The 27,271-nt window shown below is 45.2% G+C and overlaps 1 protein-coding gene across 4 annotated transcripts in view; it reads right to left on the minus strand.

Moving 5' to 3' along the window:
* Positions 1–314: 314 nt before the first annotated feature.
* Positions 315–27,271, minus strand: part of TMCC1 (transmembrane and coiled-coil domain family 1) — a 149,474-nt gene continuing 122,517 nt past the window's right edge. For all 4 annotated transcript variants that reach the window (XM_082265539.1, XM_082265541.1, XM_082265542.1 and 1 more), the window contains exons 2-5: positions 20,113–20,373; positions 15,116–15,816; positions 5,858–5,993; positions 315–718 (exon numbers count right to left, since the gene is read on the minus strand). In XM_082265539.1, the coding sequence (XP_082121665.1) occupies positions 404–718; positions 5,858–5,993; positions 15,116–15,816; positions 20,113–20,373 (1,413 nt within the window). In that variant the 3' untranslated portion in view covers positions 315–403. The remainder of the gene's footprint in view (positions 719–5,857; positions 5,994–15,115; positions 15,817–20,112; positions 20,374–27,271) is intronic.

The raw sequence follows: 27,271 nt of genomic DNA on the forward strand, positions 1-27,271 counted from the left end.
TTCTCCTTCAGTCGGCGGGCACAAAGAGCCCTCAAATAAAAACAAAGTTCAAAACTTCTTTCATTCTATGTAAACAGTACACTCTCGCCACCCCCTCTCTTCTTGCCCCAATGACTTCCAACTTCTACATTGTAGGGGGGTGGGGTGTTGAAAGCGCCCAACGCAGCGCCTTCCTGGGTTGTAAGGCGTGAGGAAGGCGGGGCAGTGCGAATTGGCAGTTTCCCAACTCTCGTGTGGCCTATGAAAAAACTCTTGTGTATAATGAAAAAAAAAAAAAAAAACGGCATCACCACCGCACACACCCCCCTCCCAACCGCCGCCATCAGGGCGATGGGCTCTTCCTGTTTCGCTAGACCGAAGACTGTACCCACTTATTTCACAGTTTGTGTCGGGGGGAGTGCGGTTATCTCGGAGGTGACAGTAGTCGTCCCAGATATTCGGAGAAGAAATCGGAGTGTTTATAAAGCAGCGCGACCACCAGGACTAGGAGGACCGTCCCTAACGTCCGGCCGCGGGTCTTTAGTAGCGGGACGACGCAGTTGGCCACGGTGGAGACGAAGACTAGGACCACGGCCATGAGGGCCAGCAGGATGTTGATGAGTTTGCCTAGTAGGTTCCTGGCTGTGGCGTTCTCCAAACCCTCCAGCTGGACAACTTGCTGCTGCTGCTGTTGGAGTTCCATCTTTGAAATCCGCGTCTGGCAAGCTTCTAGCGCCTCCTGCAGGAGAGATGGAAAGAAAATAAAAATGGGTCACCTAATGGCTTGGCTTGAAAGAAAAGCTTCCCCTTGGGAGAGGAGTGATCAGTGAGGGAGAGAGACATGTGGGTGTTATGTAGCTAAGAGCAGACATACAGCGGGGAAAATAAGTACTTGATCCCCTGCAAATTTTGTACGTTTTACCACCAGTGGCGGTCGGTGTATAGGGGGCACGGGGGCGCCCCCCCTCCCCCCCAAATCTGTTGCTGGAAAAAAAAAAAAAAAACATTACAATTTTTAGCCCACTAGGGGCGCGGGACCTACTGGTGGCTATGGGGGGGGGGGGTGCCGTTGATTGGCGGCCTCATGGGGGTCATCGGGGCGCAGAGCAATGCGCCCCGACACTCCCCACTCAAGTGCTGTCCTGGCTGTGATTGGTCCAGACTCCAGCCTGGACCAATCACAGCCAATCATACAGGACATCCGGGTGACTGACGTCACGTGGGGGCAGTGCGGTCACCTTCCCACCACGTACAAAGAAATGAAGGGTCTAGAATTGTTATCATAGGCGTATTTCAAATGATGAATAGCGCTACCAGGCGTGTGAAAATACTAAATAAACATAATTTACAAATCCATGATATAATAAAGTGCACTAGTGACTAAAATCTGAACCATTCAGTAATACTGATAATAATAATAAAGTGCACCAAGTCTGAGGCTGGAGGTTTATTTGGAGGCTCAGTTGCCTTATCCATCCCTACTGGCTATCTGTTTGAAGTCACTGCACACTTGAGGCTCAGATTTATCCTAAGTCTGGTGAGTGGATCCACAAAAGGGTCTCTTTGGAAGCACTTGGCACTAGTGTGGAGCACTTCCAAGCACTGTACTCAGCACTTTATCTAATTTGAGTGGACTGTTTATATACAGTACAGACCAAAAGTTTGGACACACCTTCTCATTCAAAGAGTTTTCATTATTTTCATGATTATGAAAATTGTAGAGTCACACTTCAAGAGGAAGTCACCTGAAATGGTTTTCACTTCACAGGTGTGCCCTGTCAGGTTTAATAAGTGTGATTTCTTGCCTTATAAATGGGACCATCAGTTGTGTTGTGCAGAAGTCAGGTGGATACACAGCTGATAGTCCTACTGAATAGACGGTTAGAATTTGTATTATGGCAAGAAAAAATCAGCTAAGTACAGGAAAACGAGTGGCCATCATTACTTTAAGAAATGAAGGTCCGTCAGTCCGAAAAATTGGGAAAACTTTGAAAGTGTCCCCAAGTGCAGTCACAAAAACCATCAAGCGCTACAAAGAAACTGGCTGACATGCGGACCGCCCCAGGAAAGGAAGACCAAGAGTCACCTCTGCTGCGGAGGATAAGTTCATCCGAGTCACCAGCCTCAGAAATCGCAGGTTAACAGCAGCTCAGATTAGAGACCAGGTCAATGGCACATGGAGTTCTAGCAGCAGACACAGAACAACTGTTAAGAGGAGACTGTGTGAATCCGGCCTTCATGGTAGAATATCTGCTAGGAAACCACTGCTAAAGAAAGGCAACAAGCAGAAGAGACTTGTTTGGGCTAAAGAACACAAGGAATGGACATTAGACCAGTGGAAATCTGTGCTTTGGTCTGATGAGTCCAAATTGGAGATCTTTGGTTCCAACCACCATGTCTTTGTGCGATGCAGAAAAGGTGAACGGATGGACTCTACATGCCTGATTCCCACCGTGAAGCATGGTGGAGGAGGTGTTCTGGTGTGGGGGTGCTTTGCTGGTGACACTGTTGGGGATTTATTAAAAATTTAAGGCATACTGAACCAGCATGGCTACCACAGCATCTTGCAGCGGCATGCTATTCCATCCAGTTTGCGTTTAGTTGGACCATCATTTATTTTTCAACAGGACAATGACCCCAAACACACCTCCAGGCTGTGTAAGGGCTATTTGACCAAGAAGGAGAGTGATAGGGTGCTGCGCCCGATGACCTCCACAGTCACCGGACCTGAACCCAATCCAGATGGTTTGGGGTGAGCTGGACCGCAGAGTGAAGGCAAAAGGGCCAACAAGTGCTGAGCATCTCTGGGAACTCCTTCAAGACTGTTGGAAGACCATTTCAAGTGACTCCTATTGAAGTGTGACTACAATTTTCATAGTCATGAAAATAAAGAAAACTCTTTGAATGAGAAGGTGTGTCCAAACTTTTGGTCTGTACTGTATATTTTTTTTGGACTGCACTGGATTTAGCACTGTGGCACTTATTGCACAATTTTTTTGCACTTTAGAATATTTATTGACCCAATTAATTAGGATTGTATGGTATTAGATTTTTATCACTAGTGCACTTTATTATTATCAGTATTACTGAATGGTTCAGATTTTAGTCACTAGTGCACTTTATTATATCATGGATTTGTAAATTATGTTTATTTAGTATTTTCACACGCCTGGTAGCGCTGTTTTATAATATTTCATACATTTCTTGGTTTTTACCTAAGTGAGCAGCAGCTGCAGGTGATATTAGTTTGCATCACTTTAGCGCGGGTTTATTATATTTTTTTTCGTATTTCAAATGATAGAGACAGAATATTAACCAAAAATCCAGAAAAAAACACGATACAAATGTTATAAACGGAGTTGCAGGTCAGTTAATAAAATAAGTATTTGATCCCCTACCAACCAACAATAATTCTGGCTTCACAGACTGGCTACATTATGTGCTCATGTGCTACACAGATTAGTCCTGTCAATGTAAGAAGGTCTTAAGAGTTGTCGTTCGGAGCACCTTCTTCCATTTGTGAATAATCTCTCCAGCTGCTTTGAGTCCCAACTGAATGGTCCCAACTGCCTTGAGATCATTCACAAGCTCCTCCCGTGTAGTTCTGGGCTGACCCCTCACTTTTCTCATGATCACCCTTACCCCATGAGGCAAAACCTTGCATGGAGCTCCAGGCCAAGGGCGGCGATTGATGGTTACTTTGTGTTTCTTCCATTTGTGAATAATCCCTCCAACAGTTGTCTCCTCACCACGCTTCTTGCTGATGGTCTTGTAGCCCATTCCAACCTTGGAAGAAAGATTCTCTGGACAGGTGTCTTCCATTCAAACCTCACCATCATGGGAAAGACCAAAGAGCTGTCAAAGGGCATCAGGGACAAGATAGTAGTCCTGCACAAGGCTGGAATGGGATACAAGACCATCAGCAAGAAGCTTGGTGAGAAGGAGAATATATCGGCACATATCGGCCAATACCGATATGCATTGGCCAAAATATCGGTATCGGCAATGAAAAACCGATATCGGTCAATCATTTATATATACACAGTGCCTTGCGAAAGTATTCGGCCCCCTTGAACTTTGCGACCTTTTGCCACATTTCAGGCTTCAAACATAAAGATATAAAACTGTAATTTTTTGTGAAGAATCAACAAGTGGGACACAATCATGAAGTGGAACGAAATTTTTTGGATATTTCAAACTTTTTTAACAAATAAAAAACTGAAAAATTGGGCATGCAAAATTATTCAGCTCCCTTAAGTTAATACTTTGTAGCGCCATCTTTTGCTGCGATTACAGCTGTAAGTCGCTTGGGGTATGTCTCTATCAGTTTTGCACATCGAGAGACTGAAATTTTTGCCCATTACTCCTTGCAAAACAGCTCCAGCCTAGTGAGGTTGGATGGAGAGCGTTTGTGAACAGCAGTTTTCAGTTCTTTCCACAGATTCTCGATTGGATTCAGGTCTGGACTTTGACTTGGCCATTCTAACACCTGGATATGTTTATTTGTGAACCACTCCATTGTAGATTTTGCTTTATGTTTTGGATCATTGTCTTGTAGGAAGACAAATCTCCGTCCCAGTCTCAGGTCTTTTGCAGACTCCATCAGGTTTTCTTCCAGAATGGTCCTGTATTTGGCTCCATCCATCTTCCCATCAATTTTAACCATCTTCCCTGTCCCTGCTGAAGAAAAGCAGGCCCAAACCAAGATGCTGCCACCACCATGTTTGACAGTGGGGATGGTGTGTTCAGGGTGATGAGCTGTGTTGCTTTTACGCCAAACATAACATTTTGCATTGTTGCCAAAAAGTTTGATTTTGGTTTCATCTGAGCAGAGCCCCTTCTTCCACATGTTTGGTGTCTCCCAGGTGGCTTGTGGAAAACTTTAACAACACATTTTATGGATATATTTAAGAAATGGCTTTCTTCTTGCCACTCTTCCATAAAGGGCAGATTTGTGCAGTATACGACTGATTGTTGTCCTATGGACAGAGTCTCCCACCTCAGCTGTAGATCTCTGCAGTTCATCCAGAGTGATCATGGGCCTCTTGGCTGCATCTCTGATCAGTCTTCTCCTTGTATGAGCTGAAAGTTTAGAGGGACGGCCAGGTCTTCGTAGATTTGCAGTGGTCTGATACTCCTTCCATTTCAATATTATCGCTTGCACAGTGCTCCTTGGGATGTTTAAAGCTTGGGAAATCTTTTTGTATCCAAATCCGGCTTTAAACTTCTCCACAACAGTATCTTGGACCTGCCTGGTGTGTTCCTTGTTCTTCATGATGCTCTCTGTGCTTTAAACGGACCTCTGAGACTATCACAGTGCAGGTGCATTTATACAGAGACTTGATTACACACAGGTGGATTCTATTTATCATCATTAGTCATTTAGGTCAACACTGGATCATTCAGAGATCCTCACTGAACTTCTGGAGAGAGTTTGCTGCACTGAAAGTAAAGGGGCTGAATCATTTTGCACGCCCAATTTTTCAGTTTTTTATTTTTATTAATATCCAATAAATTTCGTTCCACTTTATGATTGTGTCCCACTTGTTGATTTTTCACAAAAAATTACAGTTTTATATCTTTATGTTTGAAGCCTGAAATGTGGCAAAAGGTCGCAAAGTTCAAGGGGGCCGAATACTTCTTCAAGGCACTGTATATATATATGTGTGTGTGTGTGTGATTCTGCGCAGTAAAGCAACAGTGCGAGGTCAGCAAGTGGTTAAGAGATCCAACCCTCCACCTCCTATTACTGAAGCCTGATGGGAAATTATTTCAGAGACCACACCCACTATGCAAATCCTCAAATACAATACTCGATTTTAAATTCCGTTGCCCGGAGTTTTACTTTAGGATCTTCACTCCATTCTTCACGCCTTACCTGGATATCTCGCGCCCTCTCATACGATTGGTAGGCGATCTTCTCCTCCATACTGGCCAGTTCCTGCTTTAAATTGATGATCTCGTTCTGATGTAGCTCTGTGAGGTCGTTCAGCTGCTCCTCCAGCCTTTCACACCTGATGGGGAGAGAAAACCACAATGTCAATGGTGCGATTCCTTTTTTTTTTAAATTTGCAATCTCAAAAAATGGGAATGCAATATAATACAAAAAAGATTCCTTCCTAAAACGAAAAGGGTTTAGAATCACCTACATCACATATGTCAAACACAAGACCCAGGGCCGATTCTGGTCCTATCGGCCATTTTTGGCCATGGATTGCCCCTCCAACTCTGCCCTCACAATGTCTCAGCAGATGGGGGCGGGGGAGGACAAAACTCCTCTGCCAGATCCTGTGTTTCTCTGTGCAGCAGCAGGGAGGCTCGTCTCGGTCACCCCCCCCCCCCCCCTGGACTCGGCAGTTAGCAACAGAGAGGACGACCGAACTCCTCCTACAGATCCTGCATGTCTGTGTAGCCACAGCACCCCCCTCATCTGTCTTGACTGGTCTCAGCATTCAGCAGTCTTTCGCAGCTGACTCCAGCCGCCCTCTGGTCCTTCTCCAGACCCGGCACTTTCTGCCCCCCAGCTTCTTCCCGTCAGCAGGAAGAAAAAAAAGAGGGGAGGGGAGGGGAGAGGGAGAGGGGAGGGGAAGGAGAGGGAGAGGGGAGGGGAAGGAGAGGGAGAGGGGAGGGGAAGGAGAGGGAGAGGGGAGAGGGAGGAGAGGGAGAGGGGAGGGGAAGGAGAGGGAGAGGGGAGGGGAAGGAGAGGGAGAGGGGAGGGGAAGGAGAGGGAGAGGGGAGGGGAAGGAGAGGGAGAGGGGAGGGGAAGTAGAGGGAAAGGGGAGGGGAAGTAGAGGGAGAGGGGAGGGAGAGGGGAGGAGAGGGAGCCAACAACGGACCCCTCACACTACAACAGACCCCCTCACACAACAGACCCCCCCACACAGCAATAGACCCCTCACACAATAGACCCCACCCCAGGAACAATAGGTCCCCCCCCCCCACCCAGCAACAATGGACCACGCACAAAAAAAAAAAAAGGATCCACCCTAGCAACATTAGACCCCCCCAGCAACCAGTACCAATAGACCCTACAGCAGCCAGCAACAATAGACCTCTTCCTCAACAGTAAATCCCTACCAGCAATACAAGACCCCCCAGCATACCATAGATTTCCATTTAGCAACAATAGACCCTCACACAACAGATTGCCACCAGTGACAATAGATCCCCTGGCAGCCAGCATCAATCTCCAGGACACCCCACACCCCTTGCCATTACATTGAGTGATGGAGGTGCCGGAACTGCGTTCCTCCACGTTCTCGCTGAAAAAAAGCCCAGTTTACCTGTGTGCAAGGGGCCAAAGACTGTGCGCAAAGACACAAGTAATGTGGAGTATAGGCAAGTAAAAGGTAAGTGCATAGAGGAGTAAAATCCTTCACTGCCAGTATTGAAATATTCTCATTTATACTTATGACGCCCGTGTTGAAGGGGCCAGAACGAGTAAATTACTGCAGTAAAATAAACAATTCTCTATTTTTGTTTTACTGCTCTGTGCCCAACGCTGTGTTACTGAGGTGTGTGCAACGTCCCATAGACAACATCGCTTCTCATTTCAGATCAGTAAAAAAATGGCAGCAGGCCTAAGGCGGTCATGTTCTGTATTACCAGCAGGTGGCGCTCAGATACCACTTAATGGCAATACAGTATTTCACCACTGGACGGGTTCTTTCTCGGGTTGCAAGTTTTTGCGCATACGTGTGCAGCTGGCCTATCTCTTAGATTGTAAGCTCTAACGAGCAGGGCCCTCCGATTCCTCCTGTATTGAATTGTATTGTACCTGTACTGTCTGCCCTCATGTTGTAAAGCGCTGCGCAAACTGTTGGCGCTATATACCGTAAATCCTGAATAATAATAATTTCCTTAGAATAAAATGATCTCCGTTTGTAAGAGAGGGAGGGGGGAAGAAGATGGGGCAGCGCAACATGACCTTCGGCGTGAAATCCACTTGACCTGCGGAAGGTTTACCCCCCCTTCATGACCAGGCCATACTTTTGCGATATGTACTGCGTCATTTTAACTGACAATTGTGCATTCATGTAACGCCGTACCCAAACAAAATTGATTTAATTTTTTTCCCCCCACAAACAGAGCTTTCTTTTGGTATTTGATCACCTGTGTTTAAAAATTTGCACTATAAGCGTAAATTGACCGCTATATAAGAACCTGAAATAAATAATAAATAATAAATAAACAAAAAAAGAGCGACAACTTTGAAAAAAAAAATATCTATTTATTCTTTATTTTCTGCTATAAAACATTAAAAAAAAAAAATCGAATTTCTTCATACAACAAAAAAGAGCGACAACTTTAAATAGATATTTTTTTTTTTCAAAGTTGTCGCTCTTTTTTTTTTGTATGAAGAAATTAGATTTTTTTTTTTTTTTACTTTTTTTTATGTTTTATAGCAGAAAGTAAAGAATAAATAGATATTTTTTTTTTTCAAAGTTGTCGCTCTTTTTTGTTGTATGAAGAAATTAGATTTTTTTTTTTTTTTACTTTTTTTTATGTTTTATAGCAGAAAGTAAAGAATAAATAGATATATTTTTTTTTTCACATGTTTTATAGCAGAAAGTAAAGAATAAATAGATATTTTTTTTTTCAAAGTTGTTGCTCTTTTTTGTTGTATGAAGAAATTAGATTTTTTTTTTTTTTAATGTTTTATAGCAGAAAGTCAAGAATAAATTAGATATTTTTTTTTCATTCTTTACTTTCTGCTATAAAACATTAAAAAAAAAATATAATTTCTTCTTACAACAAAAAAGAGCGACAACTTTGAAAAAAAAAAAATATCTATTTATTCTTTATTTTCTGCTATAAAACATTAAAAAAAAAAAAATCTAATTTCTTCATACAACAAAAAAGAGCGACAACTTTAAATAGATATTTTTTTTTTCAAAGTTGTCGCTCTTTTTTGTTGTATGAAGAAATTAGATTTTTTTTTTAATGTTTTATAGCAGAAAGTCAAGAATTAATAGATTTTTTTTTCATTCTTTACTTTCTGCTATAAAACATTAAAAAAATATATAATTTCTTCATACAACAAAAAAGAACGACAACTTCGAAAAAAAAAAAAAAAAAAAAATCTATTTATTCTTTACTTTCTGCTATAAAAAAAAAAAAAAAGTAAAAAAAAAATCTAATTCATAGTACAAAAAAGAGCGACAACTTTGAAAAAAAAAAAAATATCTATTTATTCTTTACTTTCTGCTATAAAAAAAAAAAAGTAAAAAAAAAATCTAATTCATACAACAAAAAAGAGCGACAACTTTGAAAAAAAAAAAAATATCTATTTATTTTTTAGTTTCTGCTTTAAAAGATTAAAAAAAAAAAAAAAAGAAAAAAGTAAAAAAATCTAATTTCTGCATACATTAAGTGCCGGTTCTTACTATTGCGATGCGGGAACACTGCAAATATACAGCATGTTCCCGCATCGCATCTGCAGCGCAGGCAGTTTACACTGCCATATGCGATACGCTGGGGGTGTCAATTCAAGGTTAACAACACCCCAAGATCAGATCGCATATCGCAGTGCGATCTAACAGTTCGCACAGAATCGGATCCCACTAGTGTGAACCACCATGTGATCCAATTCTGCTGCGGACCAAAAAAAAAAAGGGTCCTGTGCGAGTTAGGTGCGATTGCGGTGCGAATTCAGCCATACAAACTGTATGGCTGAATTCGCACCGCACAGAGATCGCATGTAATTTTAGGAGCAGTGCGCTGCAAATTACATGTGATCTCTGTCATCGCAATAGTGTGAAGCGGCACTTAGGCCAATATGTATTCTGCTACATATTTTTGGTAAAAAAAAAAAAAAAAAAAAAATCCCCAATAAGTTTATATTGATTGGCTTCAGTAAAAGTTATAGCGCCTACAAACTGCTGGCTATATACTGGAATTTTCATTTTTTTTTTATACTATTAATGGCGGCGATCAGCAACTTCTAGCGGGTTGGTGATATTGCGGCAGACAAATTGGACCCCTAACTGACACTTTTTGACACTTTGTGGGAACCAGTGACACTTAGCCTCCGTTCACACTATGTCGGATGTCTATGCAAGTCGCCCCGAAGTAGTACAGGACACTTTTTCTAAGTCGGAGCGACTTGTGTCGCTCCTATTAGAACCGGTCCTGTACTATACTATGGAAGCGACGGTGCAAGACTTGTCAGGCTGACCAAATCGCCTGACAAGTCGTACCAGTGTGAATGGAGACTAATACAGTGATCAGAACCGGCACTTACTGTTACAGGGCGACTACTATGTGCAGAATTGCGTATGACTGTGTGATTCTGCAATTCCGGGTTAGGGGGCACGCCGCTTCTGCTGTAATTAGTCAAAGTTAAAGAATGTCCGCCGGCACCCGTTGATCGTCTTTAGCTTTGACTAATCACAGCAGAAGCGGCGTGCCCCCGGAGGTGCAGAATCACACAGTCATACGCAATTCTGCACATAGTAGTCGCCCTGTACAGTAAGTGCCGGTTCACACATATGCAATGTGGGAACCCTGCGAATCCACTGCGGGTTCCCCGCATTACACTCAACTCGCAGGCAGGTTACACCGCCATATGCGAATCGCTGGGGGTGTCAATACAAAGTTAATGACACCCCCAGATTAGGTTGCATATCGCAGTGCGAACTGTCAGTTTGGACATGAATCGGGTCCGCATAGGTGTGAACAGCCATGTGATCCGATTCTGGGGCGGACCAAAAAACAAAAAGGGTCCTGTGCGACTTTGGTCCGAATGCGATGTGAATTCAGCCATACAATCTGTATGGATGAATTTGCATGGCGCAGACATCGCAAGCAATTTGCACAGGCGAATCACATGTGATGTCTGACATCGCATATATGTGAACCGGCGCTAAAGATGCTATAGAGCTGTCAGCAACTGGTTAATGCGCAACATCAGCCATAACTAGCAGTACCATAGGCAAAACTTTTTATTTATTTATTTTTTTGGATAGAGTAAGGGAGGGTTATAACCCATCAGATTTTTTTCCCGCCATCTGTCCCCCATTGCAGAGATTTTCCCTCACTTCCTGTCCCATAGCCAAACAGGAAGTGAGCTGAAATCCTTGCAAATGAAGGGAATTCCTTGGGGATTTCCAGGTCACCAGAACCAGTGTCCCCATTGGACGATTTCCCCCTCTATTACTTTTCTGGGAAGAACTCAAAATCTGGGTCATTTCTTTTATTTTCACTTTCACTGATAATGGTAAACAGGACAAAATTGAAAGGGGGAATCTCCGTAATGGGGGGGGGGGGGGGGCACAGACAGCAATAAAAACTGACAGGGGCTCCAATTCATCTCCACTATATCAAAAAAACGTTTTTCCTTTACTTTTAAGATTTAAAAATACTTCTGTGAAGCTTTTATTACCTCTTGTGACCTCTTTTAGGAGGTTTCTCCTGACTTCCTGTACCTTTGATAGAGGGTGTCACTGGGACATACAGAGGTTCTAAACCATGGGCGCTCAACCTGTGGCAGAACTACAAGTCCCATCATGCCTCTGCCTTTGGGAGTCATGCTTTTACAATGCCTCATGGGACTTGTATTTTCGCAACAGCTGGAGGGCCACAGGTTAAGCACTCATGTTCTAAAGTAGGGGACTTCAAACTATGGCCCTCCAGTTGTTCAGGAACTACAATTCCCATCATGCCTAGTCATGTCTGTGAATGTCAGAGTTTTACAATGCCTCATGGGACGTGTAGTTCCGCAACAGCTGGAGGGCCACACAGGTCCGCAACAGCTGGGGGGCCACACAGGTTGAGCACCTATGTTCTAAACCAGCGGTCTTCAAACTACGGCCCTCCAGTTGTTCAGGAACTACAATTCCCATCATGCCTATTGCCTGGTCATGTCTGTGAATGTCAAGAGTTTTACAATGCCTCATGGGATGTGTAGTTCTGCAACAGCTGGAGGGCCACAGGTTGAGCACCTATGTTCTACAGTACACCAGGGGTCTTCAAACTATGGCCCTCCAATTGTTCAGGAACTACAATTCCCATCATGCCTAGTAAGGTCTATGAATGTTGTAAGGGGGGATGGGTGCGCTGATAGTGTGTTGAAGCTGCTCCCGGTATTCAGTGCTTTTGAATATGGATAAATGTATATGTAGTGTGGGGTGCGCTAAACAACAAATAAATAATGAATATATAACATATCTATATGTGAACCAAATCAACAAAAGTAAATATATATATAACATATATCAATCTGTGAAGCCAATTAATAATACAAATCAATTGGTGCATAAACATAAAAGTTCATAAGTGTCCATAAATATTGTGCAGGGGAGTAGAATTGTATTCTATCCAAATAATACGTGTATCCACCACCGAGTGAAATTCATCCTTACCAAACGGAAATAAATAAGGTGCAACTATATTTTCTTGTGCTGAAAAAATATCCAATCTCCTTGTGAACAAACACCACGTGTAAATCACCAAGAATTAGCCTCTTACCAGATGGTAATAGGTATGCACTTGTTCAGTGAAACCACTGCCTTGCTTCCTCTTTAAAATCCTGAAGTGGGATGTAGAACCGCTCTACCTTTCTTTTTCCACTAGATGGCAACGAGTACCAGCAAGAAACACAGCCTCCTCCTTCACAAGCTCACAAAACCACCGTGTATTAAAGGAAAAAGGAGGACTAATAGTGTATTACCCTTGAGATTTATTCAAAAAACAGTTGATATTGCACTTACAATTAGATGTCTTGTATTCAGCATAAACATAGGCATACGAATTCCTGCAAAGGCTTGCGGCCGGCTGCAGCACGGACCGCAAGTTGTGTGTGACGTGTGCGCCTCCTAATCTGACCGGTTTCTTCCCATAGGACTTCTACTGAGACAGTAGAAGTCCTATGGGAAGAAAACGGTCAGATTAGGAGGCGCACACGTCACACACAACTTGCGGTCCGTGCTGCAGCCGGCCGCAAGCCTTTGCAGGAATTCGTATGCCTATGTTTATGCTGAATACAAGACATCTAATTGTAAGTGCAATATCAACTGTTTTTTGAATAAATCTCAAGGGTAATACACTATTAGTCCTCCTTTTTCCTTTAATACACGGTGGTTTTGTGAGCTTGTGAAGGAGGAGGCTGTGTTTCTTGCTGGTACTCGTTGCCATCTAGTGAAGAAAGAAAGGTAGAGCGGTTCTACATCCCACTTCAGGATTTTAAAGAGGAAGCAAGGCGGTGGTTTCACTGAACAAGTGCATACCTATTACCATCTGGTAAGAGGCTAATTCTTGGTGATTTACACGTGGTGTTTGTTCACAAGGAGATTGGATATTTTTTCAGCACAAGAAAATATAGTTGCACCTTATTTATTTCCGTTTGGTAAAGATGAATTTCACTCGGTGGTGGATACACGTATTATTTGGATAGAATACAATTCTACTCACCTGCACAATATTTATGGACACTTATGAACTTTTATGTTTATGCACCAATTGATTTGTATTATTAATTGGCTTCAATGTCTATGAATGTCAGAGTCTTACAATGCCTCATGGGACGTGTAGTTCCGCAACAGCTGGAGGGCCATAGGTTGAGCACCTATGTTCTAAACCAGGGGTCTTCAAACTATGGCCCTCCAGTGGTTCAGGAACTACAATTCCCATCATGCCTATTGCCTAGTCATGTCAGGGAAAGTCAAGAGTATTACAATGCCTCATGGGATGTGTAGTTCCGCAACAGCTGGAGGGCCACAGGTTGAGCACCTATGTTCTAAAGCAGGGGTCTTCAAACTATGTCCCTACAGTTGTTCAGGAACTACAATTCCCATCATGCCTAGTAATCTCTATGAATGTCAGAGTTTTACAATGTCTCATGGGATGTGTAGTTCCGCAACAGCTGGAGGGCCACACAGGTTGAGCACCCATGTTCTAAACCTTCCTAATTTTAATGAAAAAAATATTTTTTTGCAGCTCGAATCCCAATTGGAGAAATTTCCCATCACTTCTTGATCTAACGGGAAGTTTCCCAATGGGGTTCGAAACCGTAATCAAAAAACGAACCCTTCCTCACTCCCTTCAAAACAAAAAAATGACCAAATATTTGGGCTGCTTTGGCCTAGACCAGTGATGAACCTTGGCACCCCAGATGTTTTGGAACTACATTTCCCTTGATGCTCATGCAGTGTAGGTGAGCATCATGGGAAATGTAGTTCCAAAACATCTGGGATGCCAAGGTTCGCCATCACTGACCTAGACTCAACTATACCGCTCCTCCTGCATCTATAGCTCTGATACAACGTCCTTAGTCCTTCCAGGGACTCCTAAATCTTGCAAGTTTCTTCAATCTCCTGCATCACCACTTCAAATTCTACCAGTCCTCCATGCATGTCCAAGGTAATGTTTAGGAGCTTCTGTTGCCCCCCCCCCCCCCCTCCTCCACCAGGTCCTTTGCTTGTACTGTTGGCTCCCAGTGATCCAGAAGTAGCATTAAAGCAATCTTCTTCACTCCCGTACTTGGGGCTGTCCTGGAAGGTGTTCAGGATTTTGCCGAGTCAATTTCCCCTAACTTCCTGATCTAACAGGAAATTCAGCTAAATTTCCCAGTAGGGTCACAAAGAGCAATAAAAAGCGAACCCTTCCCCACTCCCCCAAAATGAATTACTACTAAATAATTGGTTTATTCTTTTGGCCTAGACTCACCTGTACCGCTCCTCCTGCAAAGACTGTAGGATGAAGGAGTAATCGCTCTGATACTGAATCCTTACTCCTTGTAGGGACTCCTTTAGCTGTTTGAGTCCTGCAAGTTTCTTCAAGCTCCTGCATCACTACTTTGAATCCCACCAGTCCTCCATGCACGTCCCAAGGTGTTGGGTCGAGAGCTTCCTCCCCCTCCTCCACCAGGTCCTCTGCTGGTACGGTTGACTCCCAGAGATCCAAAAGTAGCGTTAGAGCAATCTTCTCCTCTCCCGTACTTGGGGCTGGCCTGGAAGGTGTTCAGGCGTTTGCCCTGAGTCATGTCAATTTCCCCTCATTTCCTGATCTAACAGGAAATGAGGGAAAATTTCCCAGTGGGGTCACAAACAGCAATAGAAAAAAAACAAACCCTTCCCCACTCCCCCCCTCCAAAAATGAAAAATCACAAAATATTTGGGCTGTTTTAACCTAATCTCACCTGTACCGTTCCTCCTGCAGGGATTGTAGGATGAAGGAGTATTCGCTCTGATACTGAGTCCTTAGTCCTTCCAGGGACTCCTCCAGCTGGTTTTGAGTCTCGCGCATTTCCTGGATCTCCTGCATCACCACTTCGAAACCCATCAGTCCTCCATGCATGTCCAAGGTGTTGGTTCGGGAGCTTCCTCCACCTCCCCCTCCTCCACCTGGTCCTCCGCTGGTACTGTTGGCTCCCAGTGATCCAGAAGTAGCGCTAGAGCAATCTTCTTCACTCCCGTACTTTGGGCTGGCCTGGAAGGCGTTCAGGGCGGACATACTTTTGCCCTGAGTCATGTCCTCTCCTTGGGTGGAAGACAAACCCAATGGGTCGTCCAGGGATGGAATGTTTTCGTTGCTGCCAAACCGATTTCGCAGCAAGGACGCAATCTCCCGGGGCTTTGACACCACGGCTCCGGCCGCCGAGTGGGTGGCTTGAGAGAAACTAGACAATCCCCCTCGTACGCTGTCCACCACACCCTCGCTGAAGCCGGTAACTTTGGCACCAACGTCTTTCAGTCCCTGATGCATGTCCCGCAGCACGTCCTTGGGCTGGCGCGCGATTCCGTTCTGCTCCACCTCGCGTAGCTTGCGGTGGTAATGCTCCAACTTCTTCTGCAGGTGCAGGATGGTCTGTGAGGACTTCTGGTTCTTCTTCTCAAAGACCTGAAGGAGAAATAAGATCTGTATAAAAATACTGGCTTTGGGGGGGGGGGGCAACACTGGGGAGCAACTGCATCAGCCCCTTCCTTGCCAAGGCTCACCAGAACAAGCATCTTCTTGAGAAACATTGTATTAACATTTGCTGTGTAGTCCAATCCAACCTATTCTAATAGCAGCCCCTTCTTTCAGGCTGAGAGGACAGACTGTCTGCTTTATTTTACAGGAAGTCAAGAAGCCGTGGGATCTCTGTAGTTTCCAGCACCTGAGCACAACCACAGTGGAGGGACATGTATCCGCGGTCAGATGGGTGGGACATACAGAGGTTCTAAACCATGGGTGCTCAACCTGCGGTCCTCCATCTGTTGCAGAACCACAAGTCCAATCATGCTATGCTTAAAGCCAGGAACACACTGACAGCTCCAGTTGGAGCCGCTGTACTAACTATCCAACGTTAGTACAGGGATTTCCCCAGCTGAGCTGTTTTCTGACAGAGGGATGGCGCCCCGCGCCAGAACACTCCCAACAGCGTTTTCAGCCATTGGCTGAGAGCACTAATTGGGAGCTGGTCATCTAGCATGTACGTCCCATAGAAGCTGGCCAAATGGTCGGCTTCTGTCTGACAGGCTGGTTTACACGGGCCGAATGTTGGCTGGCTTTTTTTTTTTTTGTCGGCCAGCATTCAGCCCGTATGTACGGGGCTTCAACACTCTTTAACAAAGACCACATGATTGGCTGCCATGACTGTCCTCAGGTGATGGCCGGCATTGTTGGCCAGTTTTAGGTATATGGTCACATTGTTATCTCTGGCGGTTTGCTCAGCCTAGCACTTTCACCCCCCTCCTGCCCAGGCCAAATTTTCAGCTTTCTCGCACTTTAAATGACATTTGCGCACTGTATTCAAACTACATTTTTATAATTTTGTTCACACAAATAGAGCTTTCTTTTGGTGGTATTTAATCACCACTGGGTTATTTTTTGCTAAACAAAAAGAAAAAAAAAAGACTGTACATTTTTTTTTTTTGGGGGGGGGGATATTTTTTTTGTTTGCTATAAAATTTTGCAAATAAATGTTTTCATAACTCTAGGCCAACATGTATTCGGCTCCATTTCTTTGGTGAAAATAACCTGAATCAATATTATTTAGTCTGTGTGAAAGTTATAGAGTCCACAAACTCACACACATACATACACACACATTATATATATATATATATATATATATATATTATGAAAATCGATCAATACTGATGTACGGACGGACATGAAGCCCAAAAATGCCAGGACAGTACAAATACAAATACCCCCCCAAATTACCCCTTTTTTTGAAAAGTAGGCAGTTCAAGGTGTTTAAGTAAGGGGCAAGGCAAGTTTTTTTTACGTTTTTTTTGTCATTTTTTGGAAAATTTTATTTTCCCAATTTTTCAGTTTTTACATACTGTCACCAGTGCAGTACAGCATCATCAAATAACTGACTGCTGACAGTACGAACAAAAAACAAAAAAATCTTAAATAATTTGAAATTTTTATTACTTTAACTTTTTTTTTTTTTTTTTTAAAACACACAGTGACCAGAGCAATATAATGTTACAATAGTAACACTGTACTACTATGAGAAAGCAATCGGGATTTTTTTTTTTTTTTTTTTAGGATTGCTTATTGCAGTGTTTCTCAACTCCGGTCCTCAGGGCACACTAACAGGCCAGATTTTAGGTATTACCCTGAGAAGATCCTGGGGAGATGCAGATTAGAATTCTGCAATCACTGAGCAGCAAATGATATCACCTGTGATGTATTTCAGTTTTCTTGCAAACCTGGCCTGTTAGTGTGCCCTGAGGATCGGAGTTGAGAAACGTTGGCTTATAGCAGTGAATTTTATTGCTATAAGCAAGCATTTTACTAAACAAAATCAATTGATGTACAGATGGACATGAGGCCCAAAAATGCCAGGACAGTACAAATACCCCCCAAATTACCCCTTTTGGAAAGTAGACAGTCCAAGGGTGTTTAGTAAAGGGGCATGGCAAGTTTTTTAAAGTTGTCATTTTTTTGAAAATTTTATTTGCACAATTTTTTTTGTTTTTACATACTGTCACCAGTGCAGTACAGCATCATCATATAACTGACTGGTGACAGTACGAACAAAAAAAATAAATAAAAATTTGAAAAAAATAATTTTTATTACTTTCTAACTTTTCTTTTTTTGTTTATTTTATTTTTTTTTTAAACACACACAGTGACCAGAGCAATATAATGTTACAATAGTAACATTGTACTACTATGAGAAAGCAATCGGGATTTTTTTTTTATGATTGCTTATAGCAGTGAATTTTATTGCTATAAGCAAGCATTTTACTGAACAAAATCAATTGATGTACAGATGGACATGAGGCCCAAAAATGTCAGGACAGTACAAATACCCTCCAAATGACTCCTTTTTGGAAAGTACACAGTGCAAGGTGTTTAGTAAGAGGCATGACAAGTTTTTTAAAGTTGTAATTTTTTTTGTCATTTTTTGGAAAATGTTATTTTTACAAAACTTTTGTTTACATACTGTCACCAGTGCAGTACAGCATCATCATATAAGTTACTGGTGACAGTACGAACAAAAAAAAAAAATCTTAATTTAATAAAAAATAATTTTTATTTTTTATTACTTTTTAACTTTTTTTTTTTTAAACACACAGTGACCAGAGCAATATAATCTTACAATAGTAACATTGTACTGCTAGGAGAAAGAAATTGGGATTTTTAGGATTGCTTATAGCAGTGAATTTTATTGCTATAAGCAAACATTTTACTGAACAAAATCAATTCAGTGCCTTTTGTTGTGATTAGCCAGAGCTAATCACATGGTACAGATGGGCTGTGATTGGCCTGTCATATGATCACTGTGACCCATCACAGCTAGCAACACAATTGTAACAATGAGTGGCTTGAAAGGAAGCCATTCATTGTTTACAATTGTCATGTGATCTGCTGTAATTGGTCACAGCAATCACATGGTATTGTCAGTGGGTCGGGACATTAATCAGTCTCCGGCTGTGTCAGATAGGCTGGTGATCGTTCCCGCCTACATGCAAGGCTCAATCCGGGAGGACTCCCTACCGGATCGCCCAAAGTCCCGCTCGGCTTTCAAATTGCTATAGGCTGGGCGGGAGCTGGCTAAGGATCTTTTGTTGGTGTGCTGAGGATCAGGTGCTCCATCCACCACATCTGTCCCTGAGGACACCATGGATGCCTAGGAGAGCAGTGCTCGACCAACTCGATTTTTCTCCAGGAGTGGGAAAGGAAGTCCCAGTCCCACAACTGGAACCTATGGCTATATATGATTTGTAGCCTGTCAGTGAAGGAAATCGTTTGGGCCAGCTTGGTCCAAGCAAACTACAGTAAAGTTACAGTAAACCTGGAGTTCAGCTTTAAGGATGATACCATTCTGGACAGAAAAGCAGATAAATGTAAGACAGCATTCATCCAAACAAACTACAGTAAAGTTACAGTAAACCTGGAGTTCAACTTTAAGGATGATACCATCCTAGACAGAAAAGCAGATAAATGTAATGCCCCATACACACGTGCAGATTATCTGAAGACTTTTGTCTTCAGATTTACCTTTTCTATGTAGTGCAAGGGCCTGCCGGATTGCATACAAATTGAAAGTGTTTAGGTTTGACCTCATATTATATGGTTTTGGTAAGTCTGCAGACAAAAGTCTTCAGATAATCTGCACGTGTGTATGGGGCATTAGACACAGTGAGCACTATGATCTTCATGGGAGACAATACCTGGAACACATGGCTTCATACGATATGTAGCCTGTCAGTGAAGGAAATCGTTTGGGCCAGCTTGGTCCAAACAAACTACAGTAAAGTAACAGTAAACCTGGAGTTCAGCTTTAAGGATGATACCATTCTGGAGAGAAAAGCAGATGAATGTAAGACACGGTGAGCACTATGATCTTTGTGGGAGCCAATACCTGGAGCCTATGGCTTTATACAATTTGTAGCCAATGCTGCAAACAATTTATGCCCACAGAGGGCATTTCTGTAAATTAAATTAAATAGTTTGGGCCAGCTTGGACCAAACTATTTAAAAGTTACAGTAAACCTGGAGTTCAGCTTTAAGCAGGATACCCTCCTGGACAGAAAAGCAGATGAATGTAAGACACGGTGAGCACTATGATCTTTGCAGAAGCGAATACCTGGAAGTTTTACAATAACACTACATAGGATGGATGACCCCCACATCTGACATTTGTCCCATTTTAAATTCTGCCTATGTTTTGGCGAGTCCGTGTCTCACCTGCTTGATGCGGGCGCCCTGTTGCCGGTCGGCATTGTTGGCCAGTTTCAGGTATTCAGCCACATTGTCGTCTCTGGCGGTTTGCTCAATCTTGATTTGTTCGGTTAGCTTTAGGATCTTCTGTTGCAGGTGCAGGATGGCGGCCTTGGTGCGCTGAGGATCAGGCACCCCATCCACCACATCTGGGGCCAGCATGCCATCTGTCCCCGAGGACACCATACTGGATGCCTGGGACAGAGTGCCACCTTCTAATCGATCGATCTGTGGAGACAAAACCATGACAACAGGTTACTTAAACTATACATGGGAAGATGGTAATAGAGTGTGTAACAAGGCCTTAACCCATTGGTGCTCAACATGTAGCCCTTCAGCTGTTGTGGAACTACAAGTCCCATGAGGCATTGCAAGGCTGACAGTTAAAAGCATGACACCCAAAGGCATGATGGGATTTGTACTTCTGCAGCAGCTGGAGGGCCACAGGTTGAGCACCCATTTAACCACTCGCCACCCAGGACAATTCTGACATTTCTCTCCTACATGTAAGAATCATTTTATTCTGCTAATTACTTCGAACCCTCAAATAATACATATCTTTAGGCACAGGCCCTAGAGAATGAAATGATAGGTGTTGCAACTTTTTAGGTCACATGGTATTTGCACAGCGATTTTTCAAATGCAATTTTTTTGTAAAAAATTGATTTTACTTTTAATGCACACAATACCCATTGTTTTTTTCTGTGAAAATATAAATGATGTTACGCCGAGTAAATAGATACCTACCATGTCACACTTTAAAACTGCAAACGCCTGCAACTACGGAGCCTAAAAATCTCCAGAGCCGACATTTTAAAAGCCTTTACAGGTTACCAGTTTACAGAAACACAGGAGGTCTATTGCTAGAATTATTGCTCTCGCTCGGACATTTGCGGCGATACCTCACGTGTGGTGCAAACACTTTTTACGTATGCACGCAGGTTCACCTTTACGCGCAAGCACCTCAGTATATCTGCAGTGCGAGATCTCCTAAAGCATTGTTCACTCTAATAGTTGGCCTTAGGAGGTTTAGAGTGAGATTTGGTGATGTCACCACTGTGCCGCTCACTGTTCTCCTCGCTGGAGAGGAAACTGTACCTGAGAACCTGCAGTGCAAGTATCTCCCTGCATCTGATTCATTAATTCTGTAAATCTGTGATTCCTCCACCTTTCCTGCTGCCTCTTGACTATCAGGTCAAGTCAACAGATCCCCAGTCATGTCGGGGGGGGGGGGGGGGTGGGGGGCGGCAGATACGATTTGTGGGAGGGCTCTGTTATCGGTGGCCGGCAGTCTCGGGCCCTCCACCCCTAGGTGGCCGACCGTCTCGGGCCCTCCACCCCTAGGTGGCCGACCGTCTCGGGCCCTCCACCCCTAGGTGGCCGACCGTCTCGGGCCCTCCACCCCTAGGTGGCCGACCGTCTCGGGCCCTCCACCCCTAGGTGGCCGACCGTCTCGGGCCCTCCACCCCTAGGTGGCCGACCGTCTCGGGCCCTCCACCCCTAGGTGGCCGACCGTCTCGGGCCCTCCACCCCTAGGTGGCCGACCGTCTCGGGCCCTCCACCCCTAGGTGGCCGACCGTCTCGGGCCCTCCACCCCTAGGTGGCCGACCGTCTCGGGCCCTCCACCCCTAGGTGGCCGACCGTCTCGGGCCCTCCACCCCTAGGTGGCCGACCGTCTCGGGCCCTCCACCCCTACGATTTGTGGGAGGGCTCTGTTATCAGGAAGCAAAGCCCTGCCTCTACCAAGATGGCTTTCCCCACACAGAGACACAGTGCAGAACGAGGCATAGAGAGTTAGTAATGGGGAAAGGATTGGCTGCAGGGAGACCACGGGCAATACTGCTGACTAGTCCTTTGTCCTCTGCTTGCCTTTATTAGGAACAGTTTCCTCTGGCCCTCCACCCGTAGGTGGTCGGCAGTCTCTGACCCCCTACTCGTAGGTGGTTGGCAGTCTCTGGCCCTCCACCCGTAGGCGGCCGGCAGTCTCTGGCCCTCCACCCGCAGGCGGCCGGTAGTCTCTGGCCCTCCACCCGCAGGCGGCCGGCAGTCTCTGGCCCTCCACCCGCAGGCGGCCGGCAGTCTCTGGCCCTCCACCCGTAGGCGGCCGGCAGTCTCTGGCCCTCCACCCGTAGGCGGCCGGTAGTCTCTGGCCCTCCACCCCATAGGTGGCTGGCAGTCTCTGGCCCTCCACCCGTAGGCGGCCGGCAGTCTCTGGGCCTCCACCCGTAGGCGGCCGGCAGTCTCTGGGCCTCCACCCGTAGGTGGTCGGCAGTCTCTGGCCCTCTACATCATTAGAGCCAGCGGTCCCTTACATACCTGTGTGGCGGGCGTGGAGTCCATCTCTGAGTGCCGCTGCAATCGGCGGCTTCTCCCACCAGGTACCACATCACTACCACTGTAAGACCCAGGTATGCAGCATGGAACTACAAGTCCCCACCACCACCTCTAAGACCATACCTGGACATTCAGATCTTTTACTGCAGTGAAGGAATACTGCAGTTAACACCCAGCAAATTTGCTATTTAAAGGGCTGCTTGTTTTCCCTCCCCCACCAACCCCCTCTACATAAGCAGAATTGGTCATTAAAAGGAGGGCGGCAGATTCCAGGAGAACTGGTCACCCGGCTTCAGCATGGACGGGGTTAATCCCGTGTCTTCAGTGCAGAAGACAGATCAGTAATTGGATTGTCACAGCCCTCTCCTCCACCCCTCCCTGTGTAATCCCTAAATCCTTGCACTGGTCAGGAGATGGATGAATGGATTAGAGGTACCAGGCCTTCCTTCCTAAGGAACAATGGGCCATTCTCAGTGGTCATAAGAGGGCCTGTATCGGGCTTCTGTACCAAGTGTCACATGGGGGGGGGGGAGATCACAGTATTGTACAGCAAACTGAAACAATGTAGAAATTTGTTTTACTTTTCCTGCTGTCAAAAAAAGAGTAACTAGCAGTGGAAAACCAATGGTTCTGTTCCCCAATTCTGTCATAATGCGCTTGACCCTGGGTTCACACATATAAGTGCTGGAATTGCATTGCAATTTATGCATGCGTTTGTGTGACTAGCATTGTGGTTTGAGTGCGATTTCACCAGAGGTGTGATTTTGACATCTACATTTCCATTGACATCGACGCAAAGTTGCCTTCCGCTGACTTACGCAAAGATCGCCTTCCATTGACATCAAGGCAAAGATCGCCTTCCATTGACATCAAGGCAAAGATCGCCTTCCATTGACATCAAGGCAAAGATCGCCTTCCATTGACATCAAGGCAAAGATCGCCTTCCATTGACATCAAGGCAAAGATCGCCTTCCATTGACATCAACCCAAAGTCGCCTTCCATTGACATCAAGGCAAAGATCGCCTTCCATTGACATCAACCCAAAGTCGCTTCCATTGACATCAAGGCAAAGATCGCCTTCCATTGACATCAAGGCAAAGATCGCCTTCCATTGACATCAAGGCAAAGATCGCCTTCCATTGACATCAACCCAAAGTCGCCTTCCATTGACATCAACACAAAGTCGCCTTCCATTGACATCAACGCAAAAACGCCTTCCATTGACAATAGTGCAAAATCCCCTTACATTGGCTTTAACGCAAAGTCGCCTTCCATTAAGGCTCCATTCACATTTGTGTAAACAGTGCGACTTTGGAGTGCAACTTTACACTCTCTGGCATGCAAGTCACACCAAAGTAGTGCAGAAACCTTTTCAAAGATGCATTGATTCAACAGGGTGCCACTGAAAACAATGGGGTGCGACTTGTCATGCGACTTCATGTGTACAAAGTCTCATGACAGGTCGCACAAGTGTGAATGGAGCCTTACTTCAATACAAAAACGCCTGCCAATCGCAATCCCACGAGAACACTGACCTCCACGTGCTATTATACTCCATCACTTGTGAGTATGGACCGCACCGCGCCAAACTCGCACAGGACACTTTTTGGAGTCGCACTCAAAACACAATGCCTGTGAATGGCATTAGTGAGAACCACCTCAATAGGATCACATAATATCTAGTTGGCCATGTGAATCTCTGCGTTTGAAAACTATCCCAGAATCGCATGTGTGTCCTGCGTCAAGGAAGCCCATTCATTACAAATACTCTGCAATCATTACATGTGTTGATGCGATACGTTGTTATTCATTCTGCATGGATACCAACGCTCCATACCAATGGACATACCTTAAAATGACGAAAATGGTATATGCAACTTTTAATGGTGCGATTAGGAATCAATTTAAATGGGTCGCCTTAAGGCTACACGCTGATGTGCACTGCAAGGCGCGCTAACACGTGTGCGCTACTACACCGCAATGGGGTGACTGGGCTGGGCCCCAGATTTAGAAGCGGGTGCACATTCATGACCCCTGAACGGCTCAGTACAGCGAGCGCTGCATGGAGTTTGTTTTTTATTGCATGGCTCGCAGTGCTCTGTCCACACCTAATATTATGCCAGGGCGGGGAGCTGGAAGACAATGAAAACCCCACTGGGCTCCAGATGCACTTCAGCGACTCCTTCCCTGCAGGTCATGTGACCATTTACACCCCTATGCCCCCTTTGTTGTAAAAGAATGGATCTAATTCAGCATATTATTGACCGAGGAGCCAATGAGGGAGGCAGGCTTGAAGACAAGTCCCAGCATGCCTTGTGACCCCCCCCCCCCCCCGAGCTGCAGAGGTTTCGTAGGGATCAGCAGGGTGAATTGCACGCTTTCCTGGCAATCTATAGGTGACACCAACCAAGCAAGCACCACAGTCTGAAGCACCAGCTCTGTACAGTATTGCAGTGCTCAGGGCAATGACAATGGGGAATACAAATAGCAAACCAGCTTGTCTGGGCAAGCAGTTGCCAAAAAAAAAATAAATAGTGCCAAGTAAAATATGAAGTTGGCAACTGCTGACTTCAGCAATTCTTTTTGAACCCACTGACTGAACAAGGATGGACCCCCCCCCCCCCCTCCACCCAGTCTCTTATCTCATATAGAGCCGCACAATCCTAATAGTGCTTAGAACAGAAATAGGGGGTGCTCACAAGGACCCCAATGGATGGCACCATGCATGGTCAAAATATAGAGAGTCAACAGCATGGCAACAATGAATGTCCACCATTTATTGAGTACATCGGTGGGCTCCAACCGACGACGGGGCATTATGGCTCCCACGACACCGAAGACGGGGCACTATAGCTCCAACCGACAACGGGGCACTATGGCTCCCACCGACACCGACGACAGGGCACTATGGCTCCCACAGACACCGACGATGGGGCACTATGGCTCCCACAGACACCGACGACGGGGCACTATGGCTCCCACAGACACCGACGACGGGGCACTATGGCCCCCACAGACACCGACGACGGGGCACTATGGCCCCCACAGACACCGATGACTGGGCACTATGGCCCCCACAGACCCCGACGACTGGGCACTATGGCCCCCACAGACACAGACGGGGCACTATGGCTCCCACAGACACTGACGGGGCACTATGGCTCCCACAGACACTGACGGGGCACTATGGCTCCCACTGACACCAACGATGGGGCACTATCGCTCCCATCAACACCAATGATGGGGCAATATTTCTCCCACCAACACCAACGATGGTACAATATTGCTCCCACTGACACCGACAGGGAACTATTGCTCCCACTAATATCAACGACAGGGCACTACTGCTCCCACTGACACCAACGACGGGGCACTACTGCTCCCACTGACACCAACGACGGGGCACTATCGCTCCCACTGACACCAACGACGGGGCACTATGGCTCACACGGACACAAACGATGGGGCACTATCGCTCCCACTGACACCAACAATGGGGCACTATGGCTTACACCGACACAAACGACGGGGCACTATCGCTCCCACTGACACCAACGACGGGGCACTATCGCTCCCACTGACCCCAACGACGGGGCACTATCGCTCCCACTAACCCGACGACGGGGCACTGTTGCTCCCTCTAATAGAAAATATGAGGCATTGTGTACTCCCACTGACACCAGGCCATTTTCTACTACTGCTGCCCACAGTCTGGTCCCCATAAAAATTAAAGGACGGTAAACTGACTCATTTAGAAAGTTTGGAGACCCCTGGAGTACATGTCACATAGTTAAAATTGCCAACATTTTGGCCTCAATCCACCTTCTTTGGGGTGACTAGGTGCCCTGGGGGAGGAAAGGTGTCCTGAGGAAGAGGTCCTTTTTAAGGCTCAAACGTCGGCACTTTGACCTATGTGTCATAATGGACTCACAATAAATGGAAACTCATCTTTGGAGTGCCGGCCGCGTCTTACGTTTGAACTCTGATCAAAATTTTGAAATTTCTGATTTAGATAGAAGTCCTAAGCCAATGACCTCAAATCCTGAAGCCAGAGGATCAGCATGCTGGACAGGACACACATTTTTGCACAAAAGTTGGCGATAGCAAGTATATATTTTATTTAACATTGGAAACTAAAAAGGAGACCTGGAAGAGAGGGGAAGATGTGCGCGGTATACAGGGAGCACTGAGGGGACTATGAAAACGTGACCCACCAGGGCGCCACCAGCAGGTAAGGCCTCTGTATGGGGCTGTTCATGGAACTAGTAACTGAACATCTGTCCTGATTTTCTTACAATCTTTTCTCAAATCTCTTTAAATTGGTGAACTAGAACAGAAGCATGGCTGAACCACCCCGGAGAGTCAGAGCACAGAACAAGGAGCATTGCAAGACATGGAGAAGATCCAGGTGAGATCTGGGTCAGCACGGCTAAGACAGGGACACGTCTGATGCCATGACAATCCGGGAGATGGCAGCCAGCCAGATTCTGACTACATGTGCATCTCCGGCTCTTCAGGAACAACACGCCCCAGCATGTCCTTTTCATCAATGAGCCATGCCACCTAATGACTGCCCATAAACATGTGTGATACACCCAGGCCTACAGAGAGCTGGAAGAGCTTTCTGTATTCACCAAATGCATATATAAAACACGTAATGATACTTATAAATAGAACACCCAATAAAGCGAAGGCGATGCAAGCCCAAGGGAACGCAAAGTCCTTCACTGCAATTGTGTAGTCATAGTGGCCTCCTTCATACTATCCTGGGACATGCCCTACTCTTCTGCT

Source organism: Pelophylax lessonae (genome assembly GCF_965119305.1).
Source record: "Pelophylax lessonae genome assembly, chromosome: 8".
NCBI classification, from domain to species: Eukaryota; Metazoa; Chordata; class Amphibia; order Anura; family Ranidae; genus Pelophylax; species Pelophylax lessonae.